General features: G+C 42.4%; 1 protein-coding gene across 6 annotated transcripts in view; it reads left to right on the forward strand.

The window, feature by feature from the left end:
* RAI14 (retinoic acid induced 14) overlaps nucleotides 1–27,422 on the forward strand; it is a 140,214-nt gene that overhangs the window by 109,591 nt on the left and 3,201 nt on the right. For 2 of the 6 annotated variants that reach the window (XM_078066617.1, XM_078066618.1), the window contains exons 5-16: nucleotides 5,798–5,862; nucleotides 9,431–9,488; nucleotides 10,222–10,292; nucleotides 11,940–12,046; nucleotides 12,772–12,950; nucleotides 13,216–13,244; nucleotides 14,311–14,397; nucleotides 15,521–15,607; nucleotides 18,198–18,255; nucleotides 21,228–21,346; nucleotides 22,015–23,550; nucleotides 24,741–24,890. In XM_078066617.1, coding sequence (XP_077922743.1) covers nucleotides 5,798–5,862; nucleotides 9,431–9,488; nucleotides 10,222–10,292; nucleotides 11,940–12,046; nucleotides 12,772–12,950; nucleotides 13,216–13,244; nucleotides 14,311–14,397; nucleotides 15,521–15,607; nucleotides 18,198–18,255; nucleotides 21,228–21,346; nucleotides 22,015–23,550; nucleotides 24,741–24,890 — 2,546 coding nt within the window. Of the gene's footprint in view, nucleotides 1–5,267; nucleotides 5,296–5,797; nucleotides 5,863–9,430; nucleotides 9,489–10,221; nucleotides 10,293–11,939; nucleotides 12,047–12,771; nucleotides 12,951–13,215; nucleotides 13,245–14,310; nucleotides 14,398–15,520; nucleotides 15,608–18,197; nucleotides 18,256–21,227; nucleotides 21,347–22,014; nucleotides 23,551–24,740; nucleotides 24,891–27,422 lie in introns of all 6 variants that reach the window. The other 4 variants (XM_036107437.2, XM_078066620.1, XM_036107439.2 and 1 more) reach the window with 4 other exon arrangements.

The following is a 27,422-nucleotide window of genomic DNA, read 5'->3' on the forward strand; positions in this document are numbered from 1 at the left end:
CAGGGAGCCCGATGCAGGGCTCGATCCCAGGACCCTGGGATCATGACCTGAGCCAAAGGCAGATGCTTAACAACTGAGCCACCCGGGTGCCCCGGGTCACATCATTTTAGATGAATGGCCGTTGAGGCTTCAGCGCCATGGTCAGTGTGGGCGGTCCCAGGGCCCACGATGCCGTGAGGGCTCCCTGCGTGTGGCTCCTAGATGATCACAATTATTGCTACCTCACCCACAACACCTTTATTATCTTTTACACATGAGACTTTTGAAAAGGTTTCACATCTTTTATGTTTTTTACAATCACCAGGCCAGCTGCTTTCATTGTACAAATCAGAAAAAGAAAACCCAAAGACTAGTAGAAGCTGATGGCTTACGTTTTTGGTTTTGGCGGTTTTCCCCCCATTCCTTACTTGCCTGTTTGCTGACCACCACTACACGGGTGTGTCGTGGTCACGTAGGAAAGCCAGCTCCTAAGCCCACGGCGCCATCTCTGAGCTGGACCTACATTATTTGTCTAGCATCTTTTATTTTGCTTGCTCTGGTTCTTCACTGACGTAGGGATTGGCATTTCTGTCTGTTTCTTTAGAAAGCACCTCTCCTGGATAAATAGTAAAATTGACTCCTAGGCTTTTTTTGAGAGTGGGGGGTGGTGGTGCCTGCATTTAGCACCCTGGAGGATGAGGCGGGATTGAACAGAAGCATTAACAGAAGATTGAAGAAGACCAAAGAATCTTCTGTTTGTTATCAGGGCTTTTCTGAAGCAATCACCTTTCAGACACCCTCTATTCATGAGTGTATACATTTGACGCAATGGGACAGGATACCAAAGTAAGAGTGGCTGAAACAAACAATTTTCTCTCTCTCAGTTGAAAGCCCCACATCGGTATGGCAGCTCAGCTCCACACTCTGAGGGATACAGACCTCTGTTGCCCCACCGTCCAGGGTGCGGCTGTGGTCCTCGTAGCCCAAGGCGGCCTCCCCTGAATCTGCGCCCCAGCAGCCGCAAAGGGGAGGGGCAAGCACAGCCCACGAATGACATACTTAGATCTCATTGGACAGTGTGATCTGTGGCCACACTCGGCTTTCTGGGAAGCTGGGAACTCTGGGCAGCAACGTGTCCAGTTAAAAATATCGAAGGTTTTGTTACACAAGGAGGTAGAGACAGAGATTGGAGGATAATGTACATTTTGTATCTCACACCCATATCTTAAATTTTTTCTGATCCCTTTGCACACTTAACCTTCAAAATAAAACGTCTTTTCTCACAGAAGAGAGACTTAGGAGAGTGAGAACTGGGATATGGAAACATCAGAATGCATAGTCCTCAGAAAGAGGAATGCTTGAGAGCCCTTACTTTTCTCTGGGGTTTCTAAGGGCTGGCTTAATTTTTGTTTTGATTTCTAGGTGAACTTCCATTCCTTTATGCCCCCTAATCCCACTCAAATTTGATACCATGTAAAGACACAAAAGGTAATATCTAGCCATCTTAAAACTCAGGCACTTTAGAGAATGGGTCGTTTAAACTGTAACTACAAATTATAGCCAATCAAGTGTATTTCATATTTTCATTTAGAACAAAGAAAAATGAAAAAACGATTGTATGATTTGTCGTACTTTACTTGCTATTGACTTGTGTATGGGTGGTCAGAAAGGTCAACCATATAGAACCATCAGCATAACCTGGCCATAAAAATATTTCAGATGGTATACACACACGCAAACAAGTCTTTTAATTCCATATGGAACGCTATACAAATCTATACTGGGGGGACTAAGGGGTGATTCCATATCTAATAGTAAAAATAGTGGCTATAAATATGTCTTTCATACTCGGATCCTCTCCTGGGGATATAACAAGGTAAACGGACCTGTGCCTCAGCAATGAAAATATGGTGAAAAGATGAGGATTACTATGACTAATGATGTTTAAATATATTTAAAATTATAAATAAGGGGCGCCTGGGTGGCTCAGTCATTAAGCGTCTGCCTTCGGCTCAGGTCATGATCCCAGGGTCCTGGGATCGAGCCCCGCATCGGGTTCCCTGCTCCGCGGGAAGCCTGCTTCTCCCTCTCCCACTCCCCTGCTTGTGTTCCCTCTCTCGCTGTGTATCCCTCTGTCAAATAAATAAATAAAATCTTTAAAAATAAATGAATAAATAAGAACCAAATTTATACTTTTATTGTTTAAATATAGTCCGCATTCTGAAACTCTAATTTTTAAGAAAATATTTTAAATCTTATCTAGTTATTATTCTCTTTATTTTTCTAAATGTTTCTATATTATCTAAAACCGTGATTTTTTCAGACTTTGGCCTTGTTAGCCCTATCTCTATCTTCTGACTTCATTAGTTTCAAAGTTTTTCACATACACTTGAAGAGTACATCAATAATTCCTCTATTAGTTAATTCTTCTCCATTTTATAATCGTGTGATCTTAAAGAATTGAATAAAGGGTTATTGTCTGAGATAATTGGGGGCAGGGGGGAAGGTGTTCCATGGCAAGAATGGCTGGGCCATCCTTTTTACTTTTTATTTTTATTTTTTTAAGTCCTCTCTCCACCTAGTGTGGGACTTGAAACTCATGGCCCCAAGATCAAGAGTCGTACTTTCTACCGACTGAGCCAGCCAGGTGCCCCTGGGCCATCCTTTTCAGACTTCCTTTCATTAATAGGATTTTTATACTACCTGTAATAGCCCATGATTCTTGAGTTATAAATAACACTGGTCTTTTTACTTACAGGCAAAGTTCTGCCAGAATGTACTGAATTAGGGTTGCCATGTTATTTGCTTTTGGGAAATTGTTTCCTGATATTCCAGACAGATCCACAGCTGAATGGGGGCCAGACTTATACACTGTCTCATTACACTGAGAGTCTGTCACTAATATAATGTATTCTCTCCAGAAAATTTTGCATTTGGAAAGAGGATTTTGTTCTAACCTTAGGAGTGAGAGACGTTTTGCTTCAGTGTAATGTCCAGGGAATGATGTATTATTTGGATTTTGAGACTATTTGAATGGGAAATACTGTCGTGCTCCTGGTTTAGGAAAACGTCGCATAGGGCCAGGGAATAAAAGAATTGTGTTTCCTTTAGAAACACAGTACTTACTTCCAGGTATGAGTAGAACACTTGGAGTGCAATGAAGCCCTGTTGTTTATTTTATGCTGAGTTGTTTAAACCTCCCTACTATCTTGTCTCTGGAGAATTGTGTCTTTTTCCAATGGGTGCTCTTTATGTAGAACAGCTTTTGTCCACCACATAGATGAAAGCTAACGCACTGCATACATGACATAAACAATCTTCTACTTACAATTGGGATGGCTTCCAAAAGTTCATCTGTAAGGCATTTGTTTAGAACTCGGAACGTGTTTGTCCTTAGAAACACTGGTACAGATGATAGTTGGGGGCGAGGCTAGCCCACCGAAGCCTATTTCATGCATACTGTAACCGAACTCATACTATGATGCAGTATACATCCTGGAAGGAGGGGTTCTCATGCAGTAAAAGGAGGATGAGGAAGAGAAGAGGTTTGTCTTCCTGCTTCCAAGGGTCTCCATTGCCAGCCTTCCTCATCCTCATCCATGTGGGAGAGGTTGGGGGGATTCCTGCCTCTCAGTGTTCTGCACCACCTGAACAGCCCCCCTCACGGATACCCTTAGAATCCTGTAGTTCAGCTGGTCTCAGAAAAGAAGGAATCTGATCTTCTGACCTCACACGTGCTTCTGTACAGCTCACTGGGGTCCTAAACCCTCTAATTTGTGACTATGTATTTCCTACTCTAATAATTAAAGATTTACAGTCAGGGGGCGCCTGGGTGGCTCAGTCAGTTAAGCGTCTGCCTTTGGCTCAGGTCATGATCTCCACGTGCTGGTATGGAGCCCTGCATCGGGCTCCCTGCTTAGCGGGGAGTCTGCTTCTCCCTCTGCCCCTCCCCCCCCACTCATGTGAGCACATGTGTGCGCACTCTCTCTCTTAAATAAAATCTTAAAAAAAAAAAAAAAGATTTATTAATTTGACAGAGAGAGACACAGCGAGAGAGGAAACACAAGCAGGGGAAGTGGGAGAGGGAGAAGCAGGCTTCCCGAGGAGCAGGGAGCCCGATGTGGGGCTCGATCCCAGGACCCTGGGATCATGACCTGAGCTGAAGGCGGACGCTTAACGACTGAGCCACCCAGGCGCCCCATGAAGACTATTTCAAAAAGGAGAAATGATATTTGGAGACTGGACCACCATATGAAAGAAATTGTTGTCTCTAAGCCCCATGGTTCTCCCCAGGGGTGATTTTGCCCCCAAGGAATATCTGGCAACATCTGGAGACATTTCTGGTCATCACAAATGGACATATAATGGGTAGAGGCCAGAGGTACTGCTTATTACCCTAAAATGCATAGGACAACCTCCCTCCCCTCAACACACACAGCTTAAAGAATCAATAGCGCTGAGGCTGAGAAACCATTTTTGAAGCATGTCCCAAAGTATGGGTTGTTTACAGGTGTTACATTGGACGGATCTTGGCCAAAAAGTTTGGAAAATGGAGGATTTAAGAGTTGACTATGTGTGCTGGGTTGGCTAGCAGTGGTAATTTTGGTTCCTTCCCCCCCAAACCTCCTCCCCAGACATTTGGAATGAGCTATACCTTCTAATTCAAATTAACAAGTGTGTATTGAGAACCTACTAGGCATCATCAGTGCTGGACTAGAGACACAGCAGGGAAAGAGAATTTCCCATCCTCAATGAGTTCATAGTCTAGTCGGGAAAGAAAAACAATGATTTCCATAGATGTGTGTGTTGTGTGGAGGGGCTGGGGTGGGAAGGGAGTGTGAGAAGGTGCTCAGTGCTGTGAAGAACAGAAATGAAGCAGGGAGTAAGGATTAAAAAGGTGGCCTAGGAATGGGAATTTTAAAAGGGGAGGTCAGGGGATACCGCATTCCAAAGCACCCTTACAGCGGCATCTGAGATGAGCGAGTAAGCCGTGTGGTGATCCGGAGGGAGAGATTCCAGGCTCAGCGCAGAGCAGCCTTGGGTGGGAGCCTGCTGGGCTGGTAGCCAGGCCTTCTGCCTGGAGGCTGCCCCTCAGCCCCTCCTCCATAGAAATTCTGTAGGCCCATTAGGCAGTGGAGAGAGTTGGGTCCAGCACGAGCATTTCCTAAAGCTGACCGCTGAGGCATCGGAGTGCCTCCTGTTGGAGTCACGTTCTATGAAGGGAACGTAAAGAAATGCCACTTAAATAGTGTATTACTGGTTTCACAACTCTTTCCCTTCTTCCACAGAAGGATTTTGAATATCTGAAAACTCAAGGTAATTTCCATGCAGGGGCTGGAGCACATTTGGAGGAGAGGGAAATGAAAGGTCCAAAACCGGGATTTAAGCGTGTGGGTGTTCAGAATGTTCTCGCCTGGCCCACGGGTGGCCTCTCTTGGGTTCCTGGGCCTGTGGTAGTCGAAGCCTGGTGTGGCTGATGTGGATGCAGGGCATTTGGCATACATACTGACAGTTGCAGAGCTGAGCTGCGTGTCTTGAGTCACCTGCAAGCTTCTAGCTAAGATTTCATGGCACCCCAAGAGAAACCTACTTGGAGTAGACCCCGAATATTACCCAGCGGGCAGGATGCTCTGTGTTCTTGGCTCTTTTGTCACTGAACTTTACAGATAAGAAGCTGAGGTCTTCCCCTAAAGAGTAACAATCCCGTCTTTGTTGGAGAACAGTTTATTTCCTCATAGTTGTCTTCCTTACAGAGATAAGAAAGGGATTTAAAACGTGTGGCCTTTTTTTCCAAAACTTTTTTTTTCACTCCATTTAGGACACAGTGCTTTACACCTCGCAGCCAAGAACAGCCACCATGAATGCATCCGGAAGCTCCTTCAGGTAACATGGAACAACCTAAAATGATGTCAAAATTTAAGAGTACCCTTATCTGCGAAAGAACAAACACACGCACGCTCCTTTAAATACCATCCCAGAAACTGCATTTCCTAAGAGGCGTCATTCTTTAAATGATAACCAAGGAGAAGATTATTTCCATAGCAGTTGCGCTGGTAAGGGAAGAGGATCCTAATCAGAATTTGGAGTGTCTTCCTGGGATCCAGCCTTTTTCTCTCCTTCATTCAGCTCCTCATTTTCTTTCCTGAAAGGCTTGTATCCTTTACGTAGTCAATTTTAAAAACTTTTTCCATGCTGTTGGAGATCCTTACGATACAGGATCTCCAGTATCCTAGTATTCTCTCCTTCTGTCATTGGGAGAACACAACTCTTACTGAGAAACAGAATTTTAACCGTTATTTCCTCATATGTAACTTTTAAGGAGCTTTTAGTTCTTGGTTTTTGTTTAGGTTCTTGGTTTTATTCTTTATAATTTCAAGCCAACTCCCGGGTTTGCTAACCTTGCCCTCTTATAATGCTCACGTAGGGGGACGACCTCTGTAAATCCTTAAAGATGAATATTTAATGAACTCCCGATAGCAGTCCATACCGTAACACCCAGCTGTTGCCAGTGGTTTTCAGGAACGGCACAGAGCAATAAAATCCGCGCTCGGCCGACCGTCTGTTCTGTTGTGCTGCTGCCTCAGCCTTCACGAGCAAGCGCTGTGTGCGACCGGCATCTTGCTTTAATTTGGCTTTGCAATTCTAATGCAGAAATGTGGTCACATTCTTCAACTTGTCGTGCTCTGTTGATCACACAGCTTCTTGTCTTCCATTACATGATGTAAGCTACCACCAATGCCAGGAATGCATAACCTTAACAGGTCTTTGAAGTGAAATTCAAGAAAAATAGATCAACATCTGTGATTATTATTATTATTTTTTTTATTATGAGGCATCTCTCTGAAAACGGTTAAAATAGAACTTCTCTGCCTTCTCTGAGACCCGGCACTCTGGATAAATGACAAATCACTGACTTGTCCCGGTATCCTGCCTCCATACCCTTGGCCTTCCCTTCATTTTTTCTTTAACTTATTTGTATTTTAAATCTCCATTCCCAGTCTGGCTTGGTTATCCAGACTTTGCATCTGGCTCTGATTTTCAGGAAGAATGAACTTGACAAGCTGGAAATCCTCATGGGCAAGGACCAGATATTCTAGCCTCTAATGTAATTTTATATCTGGTTATGCAAATGGATTGGTTTTTCTCTGGAATCTTTGAAGCCTTTAAACACTTCCTTGTGCTATTCTAAAATTAGGCCAAAGGATGGTAAGTCGTAATTTGATCTCCATTCTTCTTACCACTGACGGGCAGACAGACATTTCACTCTAACATTGCCTGTTCTTGCCTCTAACTTGCAAACTTGCTGTTCTTCTTTCTGAATAGTTGCTAAAACCTGAGGCTTTGATGTTCTACGAATGGGTTGCTTTCCTTGGGTCCTGGACCTCTCTAGCCAATTCTTCACTTGTGTCTTGGCATCCCCTGCCCTCTGTGTTGGGACTCTTGTTATCTCCTGCCTTCCCTTACCCTCTGTACTTAATCCCCTGTAGGCTCTCTAGGCCTTTGCTCTTACTGTCTGCTGGAGAGACTTCTCTTCTCCAGTGGCTACCATTTTAAAGTTCTGCCTCCTCAAGGCAATGAGCACAAAGAGTCGTGAGATTCTTCAAATTCAAATGAACTCTCTCCCTCCCCCAAGAGCCCGCTAGGCCCCCCTGCTTTTAACAGGTGCCCCGTGGGCACCATGCACTGTGTCAAGCATTGACTATATGCTCACGAACAGAGAACAGAGCAGCCCCTATCCTGATGGAGCTGGCCATCTTGTAAACAAATCCGCAAATACACATTACATATTGCGTAACATCATGAAGAAAACTAACAGAGACCTGAGAGAGAGGAGTGTGGGGTGGATGTTCAGGGAAGGCCTCCTGGAGGAGGTGATATTTAAGCTGAAAACAATGGAAAGAGCCAAGGGGAAAACATCTCAAGCAGAGAGAAGAGCAAGTTACAGAGGGCCTCCGGTAGGAAAGGCTCTAGTTAGGGAGGAAAGAAAGCCTGGGGCAAAACGAGTGAGGAGGAGAAAGAAGGACCTGGGGTGCCGGCCTATGTGGCATAATAGGCGGACTGTAACTCCTCTAAGCACAGCGTGGAATTGTGGAGGGCTTTAAAGGAAGGACTGATACTCAGTTTTAAAAGATCACTCTAGTCCTAGAGAGAATAGGGGCAAAAGCAGAGCTGTGGAGACCACTGGGAGGCAGCCACAGCTTGTCTGGGTGAGAAGGTGCTGGCTTAGCTGACGGGGTGATCATGGGGAAAGAGAGAGTAGAGCAGGTGTATTTAGGACACAGAATTGACAGGACATGGTGGCGGAGGGGGAGGAGAAGAAATCAGAGATGGCGCAGTGATCTTTGGCTAGTTGGCTAGTTGGGTGATGGTTGACAAAGACAGGGAAGCGTCAGGGAGAGGAGACCAGAAGTCTGGGCTGGGCTGCGGTTGAGGTGCCTACAGGGAGCGGGACTGTGAACTAGGCAATGGGCTATCCAGCCTGGCACTCAGATGGTGTCTGTTGTGTACAGAGAAGAACATGGGCTCTAGCCCAGCACATCTGGCTTTGAATCCTGGCTCTGCCACTTCCTGTGACTTGAGTAAATTATTAACTTCTTTGTATCTCAGTTTCCTCAGATGATGGTGGGAATGATAATAGTATCTATCTAGGGTTGTGAGGAGCCTTAAAACAATATTTTGAAGAGTGCCTGGCACGTGATAGCTAATAGGCACTATTGTGGTGGTTATTGTTAAGATTTCCATTTGAGAGTCATTAGCCTCTTGGTGGGTGTGGATGAGATTACCAAGGAAGAGAGCAGCGAGGAACCCCAAGGTTCTGTTTGGCTAACAGAGGGGGGGTGGCCAGAGCAGGGCCCAGGAAAGCGGGCTAGTGTGGAGCCGAAAGGAAGGAATGTTTGGAGAAGCGGGTGGATTGCTGTAGGGGGAGGACACAGATGTTTGTTGTTGTGGGAAACATGAAGGTTGTTGGTGACCGACTAGGGCCATCTCTGTGGAGTCTGGAGGACAGCACGCAGCTGCACTGGGTTTGGAAGTGAATGGAAAGCGAGGAAGCCTGGATTGCACATGGGCCGTTCTTGACAGAAAGTTGGTTTTGTGAAGGGAGATAGAGAATTAGGGCAGGAAGTGGGGGGAAAGATGGGATCAAGGTGAGAACTCCTAGAGCATGTGTGTTAGCTGGTGGGGATGATCTGCTGGTGATGGGGTGCTAGTGTGAGAGAGAGGACAGGACAGCCAAAGCAACAAAGAGGTGACCTCTTGCCTGGGTCACCATTACTTGGAAATGAGTCCCGTCCCCCCCCCCCCACCTCCCCAGTAGGCCCCGGAGCACAGCAATCGGGGCTTAGTCCTATTTAAACTCTTCCTAATAAGATACATCATAACCTTGCAGGAAAAGGATGAACTAAACAGAACTGAATTTGATTATGTGTATTTATTTATTTTTGTCTTCTAGTCTAAATGCCCAGCCGAAAGCGTTGACAGTTCTGGGAAAACAGCTTTACATTATGCAGGTGACTTTCAGTATCTTATTTATCTTCTGCCACAAGAAATAACTAAATTTTCCTTTTCCTCATTCAAGCCATGATCTTTCCTCATTCAAGCCATTTTATTTCTGATACTGTTGTCTGTCATCATTCCTAGAATTTCCATTTCCCTCAGTTTGCAAAACGTGTGGAGTTTTATCAAAGAACACATCTAGAATTCATCAGTTGTGCCAAACAATCAGTAAAAATTGTCATGGTTATTGTATTTTAATTAATGTAAGCTTCTTATTTAAGAGGCACTCATAAGCATTTGCAGATTTCATGTGATGTTTGATACAGACTTTTTTGATTTGGGGCTCAAAAGAAACCCCAATTTTATTTATCAGTGTTCTGTTTTACTGTCTGTTTTTATCTCACACAACTCCAAGTAATAGGACGCTGACACCGAACTCAGGAATGATGAGATTTATAAATTCCCGTTAGTGCTCGTTGTGGACAAGCTAAGTCCTTACAAAATGCTAAACCAAGTATTTGTATAAGGGCAACTGGCAGCCACTGGCTTTAGGTCTGGAAACATCAAAATTTAATAGTAATTGAAAACACCTTACTTAACCTTCCTGATACCATTGCTCTTCAGTGCAACTAGAGTAACATAGGCAAACCGGGTGGGACGCGAACTTTCCGTGTCCTGAACGTGTTTGACATCCCTGCTTATGTGAACAGCGTTGTGATGGGCTGTGGTGTTTGCTTCCTTCCCCAGCGGCACAAGGCTGCCTTCCAGCCGTGCAGGCTCTTTGCGAGCACAAAAGCCCCATAAACCTCAAGGATTTGGTGAGTATCGGGCGGCTACTAGATGGACACTGGTTTCTAGAGCGCTCTGGGCTACTCCCGAAAGTCACGAAGACATTTAGAGACCTAAGCATTTGGCAAGACTAGTGATTTCCAACCTGGGTCCTCTTCTGCCAAATGGATTCAAGTATTCTCTCCACTGGTCCCTGAACCATTAACAAGACATTTTGCAACATGCGCTTCCTGATGTGTGTATTTGTTTCTGAGCTTGTCTGCCATCAACCTAAATATTAATAAGGCTGACTTTCTTGATTTTTAGCAATAAGAAATAAGTCTAAATTGAAGTTCTATTATTTCTGTTCTTTCCCATGTATCATCTTGGGTACTCTTGGTTAGGGTTTCTCAACTTTGAGGACTGCTTCTAGACTATTTTAACCTTGCTGGACTATTTTGAGAGTAAATGTACATGCCATTCAGTCCTGGTTTACAAAGTTAAATTTCCTGCCATAGGATGGGAATCGACATGCATATGCGTTGTACCTAACGGGGATATTGTTAAGTGAGTTTATAGAATCTGAGGACGAATTCGCACTCCCTGAATCTCAGTGCTTTATAACCAGAAAGTATTATAACTTCACAGAGATAACTTTTTAGAAATGTGTCTGAAATTCTATTTTAAATGGAGACTCAATCTTTAAGCAGTAATTATATTTTTTTAAGTCCTCATGTTAAGTCATTGGCTATATTGTAATTTATTTTTTCCTTTGCCTCTTTGAATACGTCTACCTTAAAAATTACTGTCAACCCCATTTGTGAGGAATGTTCAAGGAAAAAGCAGAACAAAAACTTCTCTTTATGGTTTGTATCATTTGAGTTAGGACCTCTTCACCCTAAGATTGTGGAAATAGTCACCTGTATATTCTTCTGGTATTTTTTCTTGTTTTCTGTTGTAAATAATGTTTAAATTCTTAATTTCCTTACATGATTTGTATATGAGTTGGGATCTCATTTTCTTTCTCTCTCTCTTTTTTTTTTTTTGCCTTTTTTATTTTTTTAAATTTTAATTCCAGTGTAGTTAAAATACAGTGTTACATTAGTTTCAGGTATATAATACAGTGATTCAACATCATTTTCTTTTTTTTTTTAAGGAATGCCAATTGTCATCTTAAATCATTCTTTCCATTGATCTTTTATCTAGTCAGGTGTCAGGAATAGACAGACTCTTAATTTCTGTTCTGTTTTGGCACCTGTCAGGTTATGAAAGCATTCACTCTCTGAGAAGGGAATAGCAGAATGAATGGTAGGAAGCATGTGGTTCGCTTGGAAGAAGCTGCCACCACCACCTGTGGAAACAAGTCCTTCATTTCTCCAGAGCCATCTCCTCAATAAACATGATATACTTGCCTTGAGCCTTTACATACTTGGTGTTGCCCTGTCTCTCACATCATCGCCAGACTGAGTGATGGTCGCTGAAGGAACAAGTAGCCCAAGAGGCTGAGGTTCTGAGGAAAAGCTAACAGTTGGTGCAGCTCCGTAAGAAGAGCTGTGCTGAGATGTAACGGTACACAGTTGGGATGCAAACTGTCATGGTGGCAGGACGGCTCAGGAATAAATGTACGAAGAGCAAGGTCCTTTGCGATTCTGGCCATTTGGTGTCTGAGTTACAATCAATCTGAATTTGTCTCCTAGGATGGGAATATACCACTGCTGCTTGCAGTACAAAATGGCCACAGTGAGGTCTGTCGCTTTCTCCTGGACCACGGAGCAGATGTAAATTCCAGGGACAAAAATGGAAGGTACCACAGAAATAGAAATCATGGGATTTCGGCGATATCTACATTCTGGGAGTCTCAAAATAACAAAGCTATCTTTTGGATCATTTGTTATAAAGTGCTTTTAATTTTTTAATTTTTTGCCTTTTTTTTTTTTTTAAGTAAACTCTGTGCCCAACATGGAGCTCAAACTCATGACCTTGAGATCAAAAGCCACATATTCTACTGACTGAGCCAGCCAGGCATCCCTCCTGCCTCTTTTGATAATCCAGAATCTGTTTTGACTTAAAATAGTTTTCCCTCAGACCTCAGTCTATGATGAGATTATTGAATACTAAAGTGACTAGGCCATTTCCAGTGGCTTCTCATGCAAAATTAAACAAGAGTAAACATATTGGCTGCTTTTAAAAATAGTCATAATGATGTATAGGTACTTTAAAATGCTTGAGGTGAAAAGAGGACATAATTTATGCCAATCATTAAATTCCATCATATTTAGAAGATTATGTTTAGAAGATTATGTCTCTGTTATTTGACCTAATATGGTTTAATGTTTTGATTTAATCTGAAGTTTAAAAACAAAAATAACCTAATTTCATCTCGCTAGCACTACATTTCAGATTCCCTAGATTAAGTGTATATGTTTAACTGCACTTATCATCTTTTCCTTGTTTTCAAGATAAATGACTTCCCAAGAAAGTGTCTTCCCATTGTCTTAGTACTAATTTGGTGTCTCCTTTTTTCTTTAGAACTGCTCTCATGCTGGCTTGTGAGATCAGCAGCTCTAATATCGTGGAAGCCTTAATTAAAAAGGGTGCAGACCTAAACCTTGTAGATTCTCTTGGACACAATGCCTTACATTATTCCAAACTCTCAGAAAATGCAGGAATTCAAAGCCTTCTATTATCAAAAATCTCTCAGGATTCTGGTATGTGAAAGAAAATAGCCAGTGTTGTTTTAAATTTATCCACTCCATTTTCCCCAAAGGGTAAAGGAATGTGTGCAATATGATCTATTTTGTTATTCCTTTAAACATATTCTTGAAGAAAAATGAAGTGTTATATATTGTGTTTGTTGTGTTATGGGTGTGAGTGTGTGTGTGTATGTGTGTATCCGCCACCAAAAGCCCCAAAGTGGATGTGAGTCATGGTCCTTACAGTTCTGTTTTTTTTTTTTCACTTTTTCCTCTACAGATTTAAAGACACCAACAAAACCAAAGCAGGTATTTATCTTTGGGGGAGAGAATTTTTTTTGTCATCATAGCTTGTGGGACTTTGAAAATGTCCTGATTAAACCACTCTGTGGTCCACTAGAAAAGTGACAAAAACTATGTTGAAAATACTTAAGGAGTGAAAAATCTTTAGAATAAATGATTCATTGTTAGAAAATGGTAAAGGTTTTCTTAATGGTTTACCCTGTTGCCAAAGCATGTAACTTTAAAACTTGCTACTTATATATTCATCTTTTTCTGAAATGTACTAATATTTTCTGTTGGTGTAAAAATGTTTGGTTAACTCTGTGAACAAACAACAATATTTTAAATGCTTGTGTATCCCATGGATTATAGACCTCCATCCATGACAGTGTGAGATATTTAATGAACATAAGAGGTTTAGCTTGTCCTTTCATTTTAATTGGAACTTTTCTAAAATGTCGTTAGAGTTACAGAAATTGAGAAGATTGCCCTGTTATTTTGGAGTTTTTCCCTAAAAACATCATCAGTGTTTTTTCCTTTTTTGATGAGATGTATAGTTGACTGTTGTATTTATTTACTTATACATCAAGGTTCTTGAAAAATTGTCATAAACAGGAAATAGTCAGTACTGAATTTATTAGGTACTAGCTGGGTTACTTATTTATAACCTTCAGAGATGACATTTCCCCTTGCCCCCATATCAACATTCTTTAAGGAAAGGAGTGAAAATAATGCAAAGGTGGTAGAAATACCACTGCTTTGCATTAAGACAGAAGCTAAATGAGGAATGTATCCTGGGTTCTAAACGGGGGCAGACAGCTCCCCATCCTCCACTTTCCCAATTCTCCACACCAACTTAATCTGGTTTTGTCTTGTGTTTTATATTTTCTGGCTATTAAAGCATGGGCTGCTGGAAGAGCACTTGGAGCATGCATATTACTTATTTTTATGTGGGTAGCAGATGTCAGGTCTTGATAAAATAAGAAATGCATGAACAGTTGAGGTTTTTCTCATTTGGTTGATGAAGCTGTTTGTTCAGACTTTACTAACCGAACTAACCCACCTCCGTTCTTTGGACTGTGATAACTTCCAGCATGATCAAGTCTCTAAACTAAGCTCAGAAAGAAGTGGAACTCCAAAAAAACGCAAAGCTCCACCACCTCCTATCAGTCCTACCCAGGTAAAGACAAAAGCAAACCAACAGTGAACAAACATACAACATCACCAGCAAAAAACCACGATTTTGTCATTTTGTGTTCAGGCCAAAAAGAAATGTTTTAGGATTGACCCTTAAATGCACATTTTTTTTTTCACATTTATTTTTTTTTAAAGATTTTATTTATTTATTTGACAGAGCACTAGAGAGCGAGAGCAAGCAGGAGTGGGGGGAAGAGGGAGAGGGAGAAGCAGGCTCCCTGCTGAGCAGGGGGCCCGATGTGGGCCTCGATCACAGCACCCTGGGATCATGACCTGAGCAGAAGGCAGACACTTAACTGACTGAGCCACCCAGGCGCCCATTAAATGCACATTTAAAATTTTCTTTACTGGTTTTCAATTACAGAGGGCGGTATGAAGGATTTTGATTATTAGTATGGAAATAATGTTGATTCTTATTTATTGCAAGGCTGAGGAGTTGAACAGTATCTTTTTTAAAAGCCTCAAGGAAAAAAAATAAAAATAAATAAAAGCTTCAGGGAAATTTCTCAAAATCTTATGACAGAAACTTCTTCCTTAAGTGAAGCTCAGTCTCTTTTTAGTACCTCACATTAATAGCTCACATGAAGGCAGGAAGAATGGGTGGCTGGTGAGGCAGTTAATTGAAAATGAATTTTAGTTGGTTTCTTAAAACACTGCTAAAATATATTTGCCTTACTAATTACATTGAAGGTTGGCTAATATTAAAAGCAGCTTTCATTTCTGAGCTTATAGTGACTGTTGCCTAGAGGAGGACGCTCAGATGTCTGTGAAATCTCTCAAGTAGTTGAGAGGAATGTCTCCTCTGATAAGTTGTGTTAGCTATGTGAGCATATTCACTGATAATATTCTCAACATGCCACAGTTTTACAGGTTTTGAAAATTGCTTCTCATGACTAGAGGAACAGAGTTACTTAGTTATACTCTGCAAGGTTTCGGAAAGTATTTGAGGGGCTACATTAAGTTGAAAATACTCTTGAATTAATTGAGACTAAGGATGGTTACCATTAGATTTATTTGCATTGGTTAAGTAGGTGAATTCTTTCACTAGAGAAGAAAAGACTTTGAAGAAGCATTCTTTATCTGTGATTTTCATTTTGTCTTTTAAGTTGAGTGATGTGTCTTCCCCAAGATCAATAACTTCAACACCACTTTCGGGAAAAGAATCCGTGTTTTTTGCCGAACCACCCTTCAAGGTAATTCCTTTCCGTGTTCAATTAATTTTGAATCTTAAGATACATAATAGATATGATTTAAGTGGTACAACGTTGGGCAAAACAAAATAGACTTCCCAGTGATTGGTTCACAACCTTTTCATCATGAAGCACCCTTCAGTTATTTCTCTTGGCCTGGACTCCACACACAAAGAGTAGAATGAATAAATTACATTCATTAAGTAATAACTAATTTTCTTCCTTTTAAAAAAAGGGAGAAAGATAAGAACTTAACTGATAGCCAGTCTTCTTACTAAATCGAGTTGATATAATGCCAATCAAAAAGAAAGAAATGTTGATTATTCTTTGATGTCTTACTGACAAGTAATTGTATATTTTTAATTAAGGTTTTTTGTAAACTAATATGCATTAATTTTAGAAAATCCATTCTACCTGATTCTCTAGATTTGTTGTTGGAAAGTATTTTAAGAAATGGGGGGACATTTCAATTTACTAACTGTTTACCTAACCATCGCTAGGAAATCATGCTTGGAAAGAAAATAAAAATTGTAATTGTTGAAATGAAATTGCAGTGGTATCTATATTGCTTTCCCCCATCTAAGAATTACCAAAGATAAATTTTCTTTGAACTTGGATGCACAGTGATCTGAAAAAGATTGTCAACCTGACATTTCTCCCACTTTTAACTAGATTTTATTAATAAATTTTTTTTTTTTTAAAGATTTTACTTATTTGACAGAGAGAGACACAGCGAGAGAGGGAACACAAGCAGGGGGAGCGGGAGAGGGAGAAGCAGGCTTCCCGCTGAGCAGGGAGCCCGATGCGGGGCTCGATCCCAGGACCCTGGGATCATGACCTGAGCCGAAGGCAGACACTTAATGACTGAGCCACCCAGGCGCCCCTTTATTAATAAATTCTTAAGATGAATATCTATGCAAGGAAAGGCAAGAAAGTTTTATGCTCTTACAATTAGTACCCTACTATCTTCTAATATAATCATGGCTCAAAGGATGCAATGCATTCCAAAGAATAATATCACAAATTACAGTTTTCAGAAATGGAGTGTGAAAAGACTTTCATTTCTTTACCCCCCCCACACACACAAAAGATAAGAAGTGACACCATTTAGAATGGCTAAAGTTTAAAAATACCAAATGTTGGTGATAATGTGGAAGAACTAGAATTGTTCCGCTCTGCTGGTAGGAATGTAAAGTGGCAAAACTACTTTGGAAAACTGACAGTTTCTTTAAAACTTCATCATACACCTAACATATGATCTAGCCATCTATTCACTGATGTTTATCCAAGAGAAATTAAAATGTATGTCTCAAAAAATTATATACACAAATGTTTATAGCAGCTTTATTCACATATCCCAAAACTAGAGACAATCCAAATGTCCGTCTGCAAGTGAATGGATGAGGATAATGAGATATGTCCATACAATTAATTATTACCCAGCTATAAAAAAGAATGCAGAGCTGTACAAGCATTATCATAGATGAATCTGAAAGTCATCATGCTGAGTGAAAGAAGCCTGACACAAATTCATACCCATGACATTCCATTTATAGGAATTCTAGATAATGCTAACAGGAGAGTGGCGGTTGCCCGGGTCTGGGGCGGGCAGGGATTGGCTGTGTTGAAGCAGGAGAAAACTTGTCGGGTTAATGGAAATATTCTGTGTCTTGATTATGGTGGTGGCTCCATGGGTGTGTATCTATCAGAGCCCCTTACACCATAAACTTTAAATGGATGCTCTTTATTGTACCTTAAGATAGTTGAAAAATTAAACATCTATTTTTATAAAGTGAAAAGACAGCTTTTTGTAAAGATGAGTACTTGCCAAAAATGAGCCACTTTATTTTTAGCATTTGGGCTTTCACAAAAGTTCCTTTGCTGAAAACTTATCTCTCTTATCAGGTCTATGGCTCATCTGGATGAAACATAGTAATTTCTGGCAACTCGTTGTATTTTGTTTTGAAATGAAAGTCTGGCTTTGAAGTTGCAAGAATTTTTGCAATGTATTTAGCAGACAGATATTCAAGGACAAAGGTTTAGAGGAAATCTTTAGAGGATTGTCAGTCCATGACCATAAAGCTTTTTAGTCCCTTATAAAATTACCTTTATCTTCCCTGACAGGTCTTATTTACTACAATTTCTCTTAGAAATATTAATAATAATACATTAATAGCAATTAATGTATAAAATAGTAAAGCTAAAAAATAGTTCTAATGTATTTTAATCAATGTATTACCCAGACAGGTAAAACTTGTATTTCACTATGAAAGTAATATTTGCCATCTCAAGTTTTAGGACAAAGACATAAAGTTATTACATTAAAAGATATTTGTATTATACTTACTACATGAAATTTCTGAAAAATATTTTGAGGTTACATGCTCTGGAACCTAACGTTTTAGAGATTATACCTCAGTAGATAATTGTCACTTTTATTCACTTATATTTTAAAATATTTTCTTTCCTGGGGATTTTCTAACTTTTTCTAGAAGGCTAACTGTTCTGTGTCAACTCAGGGGGGAAATTTGCTTGCTTCTCTTGTGGAATACTACAGTCAGGAATATTCTTTTAAGTCATTTTTGCGTTCCAGCAGGCTGAGATCAGTTCTATACGGGAAAACAAAGACAGACTAAGTGACAGCACTACAGGTAAGATGAAGGGAGAGCTGTTTTTGTCCTTTTGACAGGTCTGTAGTCCATGGCCATTTAAAGAGAGCAAAGGCCAAGCCGGGAGGGAGTGCAGGGAGGTTGGGGAGCCCTGGGGACCCCAGAGCTGCCAATACTACACAGGCTGACACTTTCCTTACTTCTGGAGGCTTTTACCTGGATTTTCAGGAGTCTGTAAGCATGGATGTGAAAAAAATATATCTCTGTTTTCATTTGTCCCTAAATGTCAGCAACTTCCTTCAACTATGAATATAGACAAATAACCCCCAATGATATTAGCAGACCGGTGACTTTGCCAATAAGAGAATTCACAGATAATGTCATGTCACCTTACTCTTATCGCGGGTATCTGGAAATATCACTCTCTGCTAGAAATATGGCAGTTACTAGACCTGCTGCCAGATCTGGTTATTTGGTGTATTACAAAATCAGCTCTTAAATTACTATAGCCTGGGTATTCTCTTTTATGCATTTTATTTTATTTTAAAGATTTATTTATTTTAGAGAGAGAGCACATTCATGCACAAGAGGAGGGAGGGGCAGAGGGAGAGAATCTTCAAGCAGACGCTCCCCTGAATGCAGAGCCCGAAGTGGGGCTCGATCCCATGACCCTGAGATCATGACCTGAGCCAAAAACCAAGAGTCTGTTCCTTAACTGACTGAGCCACCCAGGTGCCCCCCTTTTATGCATTTTAAATAAAACATTATTTTGCGATGAGGTCCTCTGCTGCTGTCAGCAAGCAGCAGTCCTTGCCACTGGGCAGCAAGTTATTTCCTGAAAGGAGAGCCAACTGAGCATTTCCGTGGCTGCACGATCTAACTTTCCCACTTTGGATTTTAAACAGATATATGCAAAGACAAAGTGTTAATGAAGTCACACACAGTCATACTGTCTTCACCAAGACAAAGTTTCATTCATTGCCTTAAGAGTCCATCCTGTGGGTTTACTCTCTAAGAATGTAGTATAGTACCCCCAGAGTCCATTTAAAATGTCACATAAATTATTTCTAAAGCTCCTTTTGCTTCAACATTCACTTTCTTAGCCTATTATGCATTTCATATGTTTGGAACTTTTAACTTACAGAATTTAGAAATACTAAACTTTCTAATTCCTGGCAGAGATCCATGTTAATTGAACACTTGTTACGTTGGATTCTTTAAAAACCATCCATTGTATTTTATTTTTTTTTTAATTATTTATTTTAGAGAGAGCCTGTGTGCAAGCAGGAGGAGGGGCAGGGGGAGAGAGAGCATCTCAAGCAGACTCCCCACTGAGCACAGAGCCTGATGCAAGGCTCAATCTTAGGACCCTGAGATCATGACCTGAGCTGAAACCAAGAGTCGGACACTCACCCAACCCAGGCACCCCTCCATTGTATTTGAGAAGTAATTTCTGTAGTTTAGAATTACAGTCATGCTCTCAGTCCTCTGGTTTATTCCAAACTCAGCAGACATTATGTCAAGGGGACTCTATAAAGCTGTGGTTTAGGCACCAGACATCAGAAGTAAACATTTCTATGAAGAAATGTCATTTTGTATCCTTCCAAATTAAGAGTAAAGTTTTCATCTTTGCATTAAATGCCTGTGAGAAAATAATAAAATAATGGTAAAGAATGTAGGTCAGTGCTATTCAGATTGTGGTCTGTAAACTGTTGCCAGTCTACAGGAAATAAGGGGTTTGCACCAGAAAGCCATCCAGCGATACTGCTAAGCACACAGTTTTGTCCAGCACTTTTTTTTTTTTTCCATAGGAACACTGTATGAAGGAGGAGGTGTGCTGAATGACATTCTGAAACAAGGTTCTTGTCTCAGCACATTGAATAGCATTGCTTTAGATGCCATTTCAGCATGATAATCAGTAGGATGTCAAAAAGTGGTAGTTTACCGACAGTAGGATTGTGGGATCCAGAGGTGACCATTTCGTGGTGGGGTGGTCATCGGGTCATCGAATGCTGGGTCCTGAAAGATGCCTACAAGTGACCTAGCCAAAGAGATGCTGCAAGGGCAGTCGTATGCATGAAGAATTTTTTTTTTTTTTTTAAGATTTTATTTATGTATGTATTAGAGAGAGAGAGAGAGAGAAACAGCATGAGAGGGGATAGAGTCAGAGGGAGAAGCAGGCTCCCCGCCGAGCTGGGAGCCCGATGTGGGACTCGATCCCAGGACTCTGGGATCATGACCTGAGCCGAAGGCAGTCGCTTAACCAACTGAGCCACCCGGGCGCCCATGCATGAAGAATTAAAGCAGCAGCTTTGTGTTGAGAATATAGAGGGTATGATGGAAAGTTTGGATCTGAGGAAGATGTGTTACTAGAGATCAAGGGCCATACACCTGAAAAAGTACATTGGCACCAGATGATGGAAGCCTTAACCCGAGGAAGCAGTCTGGAGATTAATTTTGGAGAGAGAGTGTGATTAAAGCACTTGAACCACAGGACTGACCCTATCAAAGCATGTTTCAGGAAGATTAGCCTGAGTAAGGCGATATTTTTACTATGGAGAGAGAGAGAGAGAGTTTTGTTACAGCGCTGTTTGCAGGATTTCCAAGCCGGGTGATAAAGTTTGAACTAGAGTAACGGTGGTAGGGATAAGAAGTAAACCAGCATATTTCTAAAAGGATTCACAGAAATGAGACTTACTAGGCATGGGAGGAACAAAAAGCAACCAAGGTACGATACTTAATCAGGTGAGTGGAAAATATATGAACAAATCCCATCAGTTTTCAGATGAGCTTGTATGCGTCCAGGCCTCTGGTCCTGTGCTGGGAATACCCCAGGAAGGAAACCCCAGGACCCGAGAATTGCTGTTTGTCTACCCAGCTGCTGGAGGCTTTCTTTCATAGTCAGGACCAGGAATAAGCCCTGGATTGGGTAGAAAGTGACTTGGTTAAAGGTCAGAGAAGGACTGGTTTAATTTTTTTAAATATTATTTTAAATTGCTTTTCACTTTTCCAAGGTGCTGATAGCTTATTGGATATAAGTTCTGAAGCTGACCAACAAGATCTTCTTGTCCTGTTGCAAGCGAAAGTCGCTTCTCTTACCTTACACAATAAGGAATTACAGGATAAATTACAGGTGGGTACAGAGATTGCTACCACAGACTCTTCTGTAGTGTCAGACAATGGGGTTTTTTCAGGTTAGTCAGATGATACTTTGTTTTAAACATCTCATATAGTTTCTTCTTTTTTTAATATAGTTAGCCTTGAGCATTTTACGGTTTCAAATTATCTGTTGAGAAAGGAGGTATTCATTAACTACATTTCTGTAAATTGCTAAATTGGTCAATTATACATAATTATATGCTTAGTCTATGTTATAGATGACATATATGTATATGTGTGTGTGCGTATGCATGTATAATTACCCATTCATTTAGTAGAGCTGATCATTTAGCAGATTTAAGAACTTAAATAAGAAGTAGCTGTACTAATAAGCCCATTGCCCCTTTCGGCAACTGGAATAATATAAGCAAAGGAAAAATTATGAGTCAGAGGCTTTAGGGCCAAAACAAATCTTGTGTTTTTAAAGTGGCCCACATCAGCAGTCCTAATAGAGCATACAATAAGCTCAGAGTCATTAATCTGCCTCTCATGTCCCGGACCATATTTTGTCATGGGGCAAGAGTACACATAAAGGAACCCTGTGGCTCTCTGATACAGAAGCTCTGGATTTGTTCTCTCCTTCCAGTTGCTTGTTCACCTGACCACATTTTTGGTGCCATTTCCTTCTTGCCTTTTTCCCAGGCCAAGTCACCCAAGGAGGCAGAAGCAGACCTGAGCTTTGAATCCTACCATTCCACTCAAACTGACTTGGTTCCACCCCTGGGCAAACCTAGTGACACCTCTCCCCCAGACTCCAAATCCTCTCCACCCGTCTTACCACATTCCTCGAGTAAATCCACTTGCGACAGCGATGGCCGAATTCAGCAACTACAAGAGATTTTGCAAGACCTGCAGAAGAGACTTGAGAGCTCTGAAGTGGAGAAGCAGCAGCTCCGGGCCGAGCTCCAGTCCAGAAGGGCTGAATCGGTGTGCGTAAACAGTGCGGAGATTTCTGAGAACGGCTCCGACCTCAGCCAGAAACTGAAAGAAACTCAGAGCAAGTACGAGGAGGCAATGAAAGAAGTCCTCAATGTGCAGAAGCAAATGAAACTGGGCCTCGTCTCGCCCGAAAGCGTGGACAGTTATTCGCGTCTCCAAGAGCTAAGGATCACCGAGGAGGAAATAGATGTGCTAAAGCAGGACCTCCAGAATGCAGTGGAAGAAAGTGAAAGAAATAAAGAGAAGGTGAGGGAGTTAGAAGAAAAACTTGTAGAGAGGGAGAAAGGTATGGTCATCAAGCCTCCCGTGGAAGAATATGAGGAAATGAAAAGTTCGTATTGCTCTGTTATTGAGAACATGAATAAGGAGAAAGCATTTTTGTTTGAGAAGTACCAAGAGGCCCAAGAAGAAATCATGAAATTAAAAGATGCCCTAAAGAGTCAGGCGACCCAGGAGGCTGGGGACGAAGCCGGGGACATGAAAGAGGCCATGAACAGGATGATAGATGAACTCAACAAACAGGTGAGCGAGCTGTCCCAGCTGTACAAAGAAGCCCAGGCGGAGCTGGAGGATTACAGGAAGAGGAAATCTCTCGAAGACGTAACAGCTGACTATATCCATAAAGCGGAGCATGAGAAACTGCTGCAAGTGACAAACGTATCCAGAGCTAAGGCAGAAGAGGCCCTGTCCGAAATGAAGTCTCAGTACTCAAAGGTGTTGCATGAGTTGACCCAGCTCAAACAGCTGGTGGATGCCCAGAAAGAGAACTCTGTCTCCATCACAGAACATTTGCAAGTGATAACCACGCTGCGGGCTACCGCCAAAGAGATGGAGGAAAAAATAAGCAGTCTCAAAGAGCACCTTGCAAGCAAGGAAGGAGAAGTGGCAAGGCTGGAGAAACAGCTCCTAGAAGAGAAGGCCGCTATGACGGACGCCATGGTGCCCAGGTCTGCCTACGCAAAGCTCCAGTCATCGTTAGAAGGTGAGATGAGTGTGTTGGCCTCAAAATTGAAGGATTCGGTAAAAGAGAAAGAGAAGGCCCATTCAGAGCTTACCCAGATAAGAAGTGAGGTGTCACAAATGAAAAGGGAAAAGGAGAATATTCAGGCTCTCTTAAAGGCCAAAGAGCAGGAAGCAAATGAACTTCGTCAACAATTCCAGGATGCTCAGGAAGAACTGGAAGACATGAAGAGACAGTCGGAGAGCTCTTCCAAACTGGAGGAGGATAAAGACAAGAAGGTTGGTGAGATCGCATTGCTGTCCCATTTCTAGCTAGCAAGCCTTTCCCACAGTTAACGTTTTTAGCGTTGGTTAGCACTGACCTGTTGTGAATGCACAAAAGCTCTGCATGTGACTCCGTCTGTCCCCACGGCCACATTAAGAATAGTAGGTGGGACATTTCTGTTTAAAAAAACCCACTGATTGTCTATCAGTCCCCTTATATTAAAGCATTTTCACATGTGCACATATTTTCCCTTTTAAAATGATTTTACAGCTCTGCCAAGTGGCAGGGATCAGAAGTGAACCCACAAACTGAAAGGCATTTGTGACCCATCTTGAACTTCAACTCTTATGGAATCCAGAAAGATTCTTCCATCATATGGAAACCTAAATATTCCCAGACTTAATCCTGCTTCCCTAAGCTCCAGGAGCTTTCCCCTGAGTCCGTGGAAGAACCACCCTCCCTGGCCCTCATTGGCAAAGGTGGATAGGAGGGGAAGGCAGGGGTTGGGGGGAGCAGGTGAGTAGAGGGGGGCTGGGTATGGCTTGGAGGAAGGAGGAAAACAAAGGGGGCAACTCGGAGAAAAGTGCCGAGCCTGAATCGGCTCTGCATCCCCAGTCCCCTGGGTCAGGTGTTCCGAAGGGCGCTGGTCAGAGCACTGTTGATCATTTATTCCTTTAATATAATGAAGATTTCAAAAAGAGCTTCCAAAGCCAAGGGGGCAGGGATTCGGAAGGCAGAGGCTGGGTTGCGGGGAGTTGTGTTTACTTTAAAGCAAGATGTCCAGAGAAATCAGGGTTCCTAGAACTTCTTCCTGATTGCCTGTGTCAGCGCTATTGAAGAGGGCATAGCTGTCTCCAAATAAAGGATGCCTAAAATCCTGGTTCTGATTTATTTTTTCAACAACCCCCCTTTCAGAGTGAAAAAGGATATCAGTGCCATAGCGTTTGTTACCCTCATGCCTCAAAGCACAAGATTTAATCCGGGGCCCTTATTTGAATATAATGGCCTTAGAGGGCCATGTGGGCTTGCTGATTTTGTTACCTATTTCATTTTATGGGCTTTCTTTAAAAAATAAAAAAAGAAATTGTTCCAAAGTCTCGAGTCCCAGAGGCCAATGAGAGGCTCTGTTCAAGGCTTGGAACGCTCTGGAATTTTGCTTCTGCAGGCCCTTTCTTGCCTACTGATAGTTTTCCTTTCTCGCCAGATCAGTGAGATGTCGAAGGAAGTCACCAAGTTGAAGGAGGCCCTAAACAGCCTCTCACAGCTCTCGTACTCCGCGAGCTCATCCAAGAGGCAGAGTCAGCAGCTGGAAGCGCTGCAGCAGCAGGTCAAACAGCTCCAGAACCAGCTGGCTGTGAGTGGGCTTCTCTCCCTGCCTGCTGGGCGGTGGGCCGCGCACATTACGCACCAGCTCAGCTGGAGATGGGAGGGGTGCAGGCTGGGGTGAGAAGAGTCCCAACCTATGGGAGTGGTGCTCCGCAGAGCAACTGACTGAAGACTTCCAGGGTGAGGGCGGGAGGAGGGCGTGGTGGCATCCCCGGGCGTTGCCTGCATCGAGATGGGTCACCCGGACCTCTGAGAAGGGAGGAATCGGCAGGACAGTGGCGCAGGCTTCGTGGTTACGCATCCACTAACTGTTCACCCCCTCTCCGTCTTTCTCCCATGGTCATTACTGTCTCTGGCAGTGGCAAGAACTTTTTCTTATTAGGGGCCAGGATCTCTGATAGGTGTGTATCTGTGCATCTGAAGCTGCTTCTTGGCTCCTCTCCTTATTTGACCTGGGAAAGTCCTCTCGTGTCTGTATTTGTTTCCTATGACTATTGTAACAGACCAACACAGACTTGGTTTTAAAAAAAATCTGTGCTCTTAAAATTCTGGAGATCAGGGCGCCTGGGTGGCTCAGTTAAGTGTCTGGCTCTTAGTTTTTGGCTCAGGTAGTAATCTCAGGATCCTGGGATGGAACTGCATGGGGCTCTGTGCTCAGCGCGGAGTCCGCTTGTCCTTCTCCCCTCCCCCTCTGCTCTTTCCCCTCCCCCGCATCGCACTCGCTCACACTCTTGCTCTCTCTCAAATAAATGAATAAAAATCTTTGAGAAAACACTCTGGAGATGTTAAGTGTGAAATCAGTTTCACTAAAGGCAAGGTATCAGCAAGGCTGGTTCCTTCTAGAGGCTCTAGGAGAGAATCCATTTCCTTGCCTTTGCTAGCTTTTAGAGGCCACCCAACTTCCTTGGCTCATGGGTCCTACCTCCAGCTTCAAAGCCTATCACTCCACCCCTGGCTCTGCCCTCCCATCTCCTCCTCCTCTTGCTTCTCCCTTATAAGGACCCTTGTGATTACGTTTAAGGGATACCCAGATAGTCAGAATAAACTTTTCCTCCATCTCAAGATCCTTAACTTAATCACAACTACAAGGTCCCTGTCACCATATAGGTAACATTCCACAGGTTGTGGGGATTGGAGCGCGGACATCTTTGGAGGGTCATCATTTCACCTCCCACAACATTTGTGAAAGTTTTAGTTGACACGGGGATGTTACATTTTCCACGTGAAGCCAAGGGTTGGTCTGTCCTGGACTATCTCTAGTTTCCATTGACAAACAGGACCTAGGTTGTAAGATGTCTTCAGTATAGACTTGATAGTGGTGAATTCAGGTTTCTGCAGTCCTTACGCTGGCTGGCCACAGAGTACACAACTAGCTTTTTTGTGTTACCAGCTCTAGCAGTGAAGGACTGATCAGGGGAGGAGAAGCAGCTCCCTGTTGTGTTGTGCAGGTCATTTTTCTGATGAAGCGGTTATCACACACTTATAGATAAAATGCTGGTGGTTCATACAATTTTCAACACATTTAATGGATATTCTACAAGGTGCTAATGATCTAAAAGTGAGTAAGACACAGTCCCCACCTTCACCGAACTTATACTCAATGACTTTCCATATTTTCAGTGTGGTCAGCCTCCATTGGTAGAGAGTTGTCCAACATGTTCCAGGCATACAGAGGAAATGTCTCGAAAGGCTTTCGTGCAGGAGGTGATGCTTGTGCTGAGTCTTGAAGGGATAGGTCGGAGGCAGCAAGGACTGGGATGTGACATTTAGATGGCCCTTGGCAGCCTCGGCAAAGACAGACCCAGTGGGGTGGTGGGGTGGAATCCGGACTGCAGTGGGCTGTCCTAGAGAAGTGACCAAGGAGCCAGTGTCTGATGGGCTGAAGAACCACAGCAGGAGGCAGGGGAAGCCTAAAGTAGATTTTCTGGAAAGAGAGGAGCTGGTGACCAGAGGGTGAGGTGCTTTCTTTTGAGATTTCAGAGGTAATGACAGAGGCAGGTGAGAGTGTATGGCTGGAAGGAGGAGGAGCAAGTCATTGAGGTGGACACTGGGGAAACTGAGACCGAGGTGTTCGTGGCTCATGCATGTGGGTATCGCCATCATCCAAATGATGACAGATACAGGGATGGAAAGGAGGACAATGACCAGAAGATGAAGTTTTAAATAATTGAGTGGAGGTATCCAGAAGGTGAGAGGAAGCAACACAGAGGGAGGTCCTAAGCCCACCTTCTAATGGTGTGACCTTCCAAAGGACTGAGGTTTCAAGGTTGTCCTTGAATAGGAAGGACATGTCATGTTCTGACACTCATAGGAAGGAGGTGAGAAGGATATTGATGGACTTTTGTAGACTTTGGAAGTGATCTATATATGATAGTCTCAATTTTTATCATGAAATAGGAGGAAAACCATCTCCTTAGAAAAGTTCAGAGCTGAGTGAAGATTCTTGAAATAGTTACTGAGAGGAACTGGAATAATAACTCAACAAGGAGAAACAAGCATGAACAGCTGTACTGAGGAACCAGTTGAGATTGGTGCCACCACCCTGTTCGTCTCCTGGGTA

This window comes from Halichoerus grypus, chromosome 2, assembly GCF_964656455.1.
Source record: "Halichoerus grypus chromosome 2, mHalGry1.hap1.1, whole genome shotgun sequence".
Classification (NCBI taxonomy): domain Eukaryota; kingdom Metazoa; phylum Chordata; class Mammalia; order Carnivora; family Phocidae; genus Halichoerus; species Halichoerus grypus.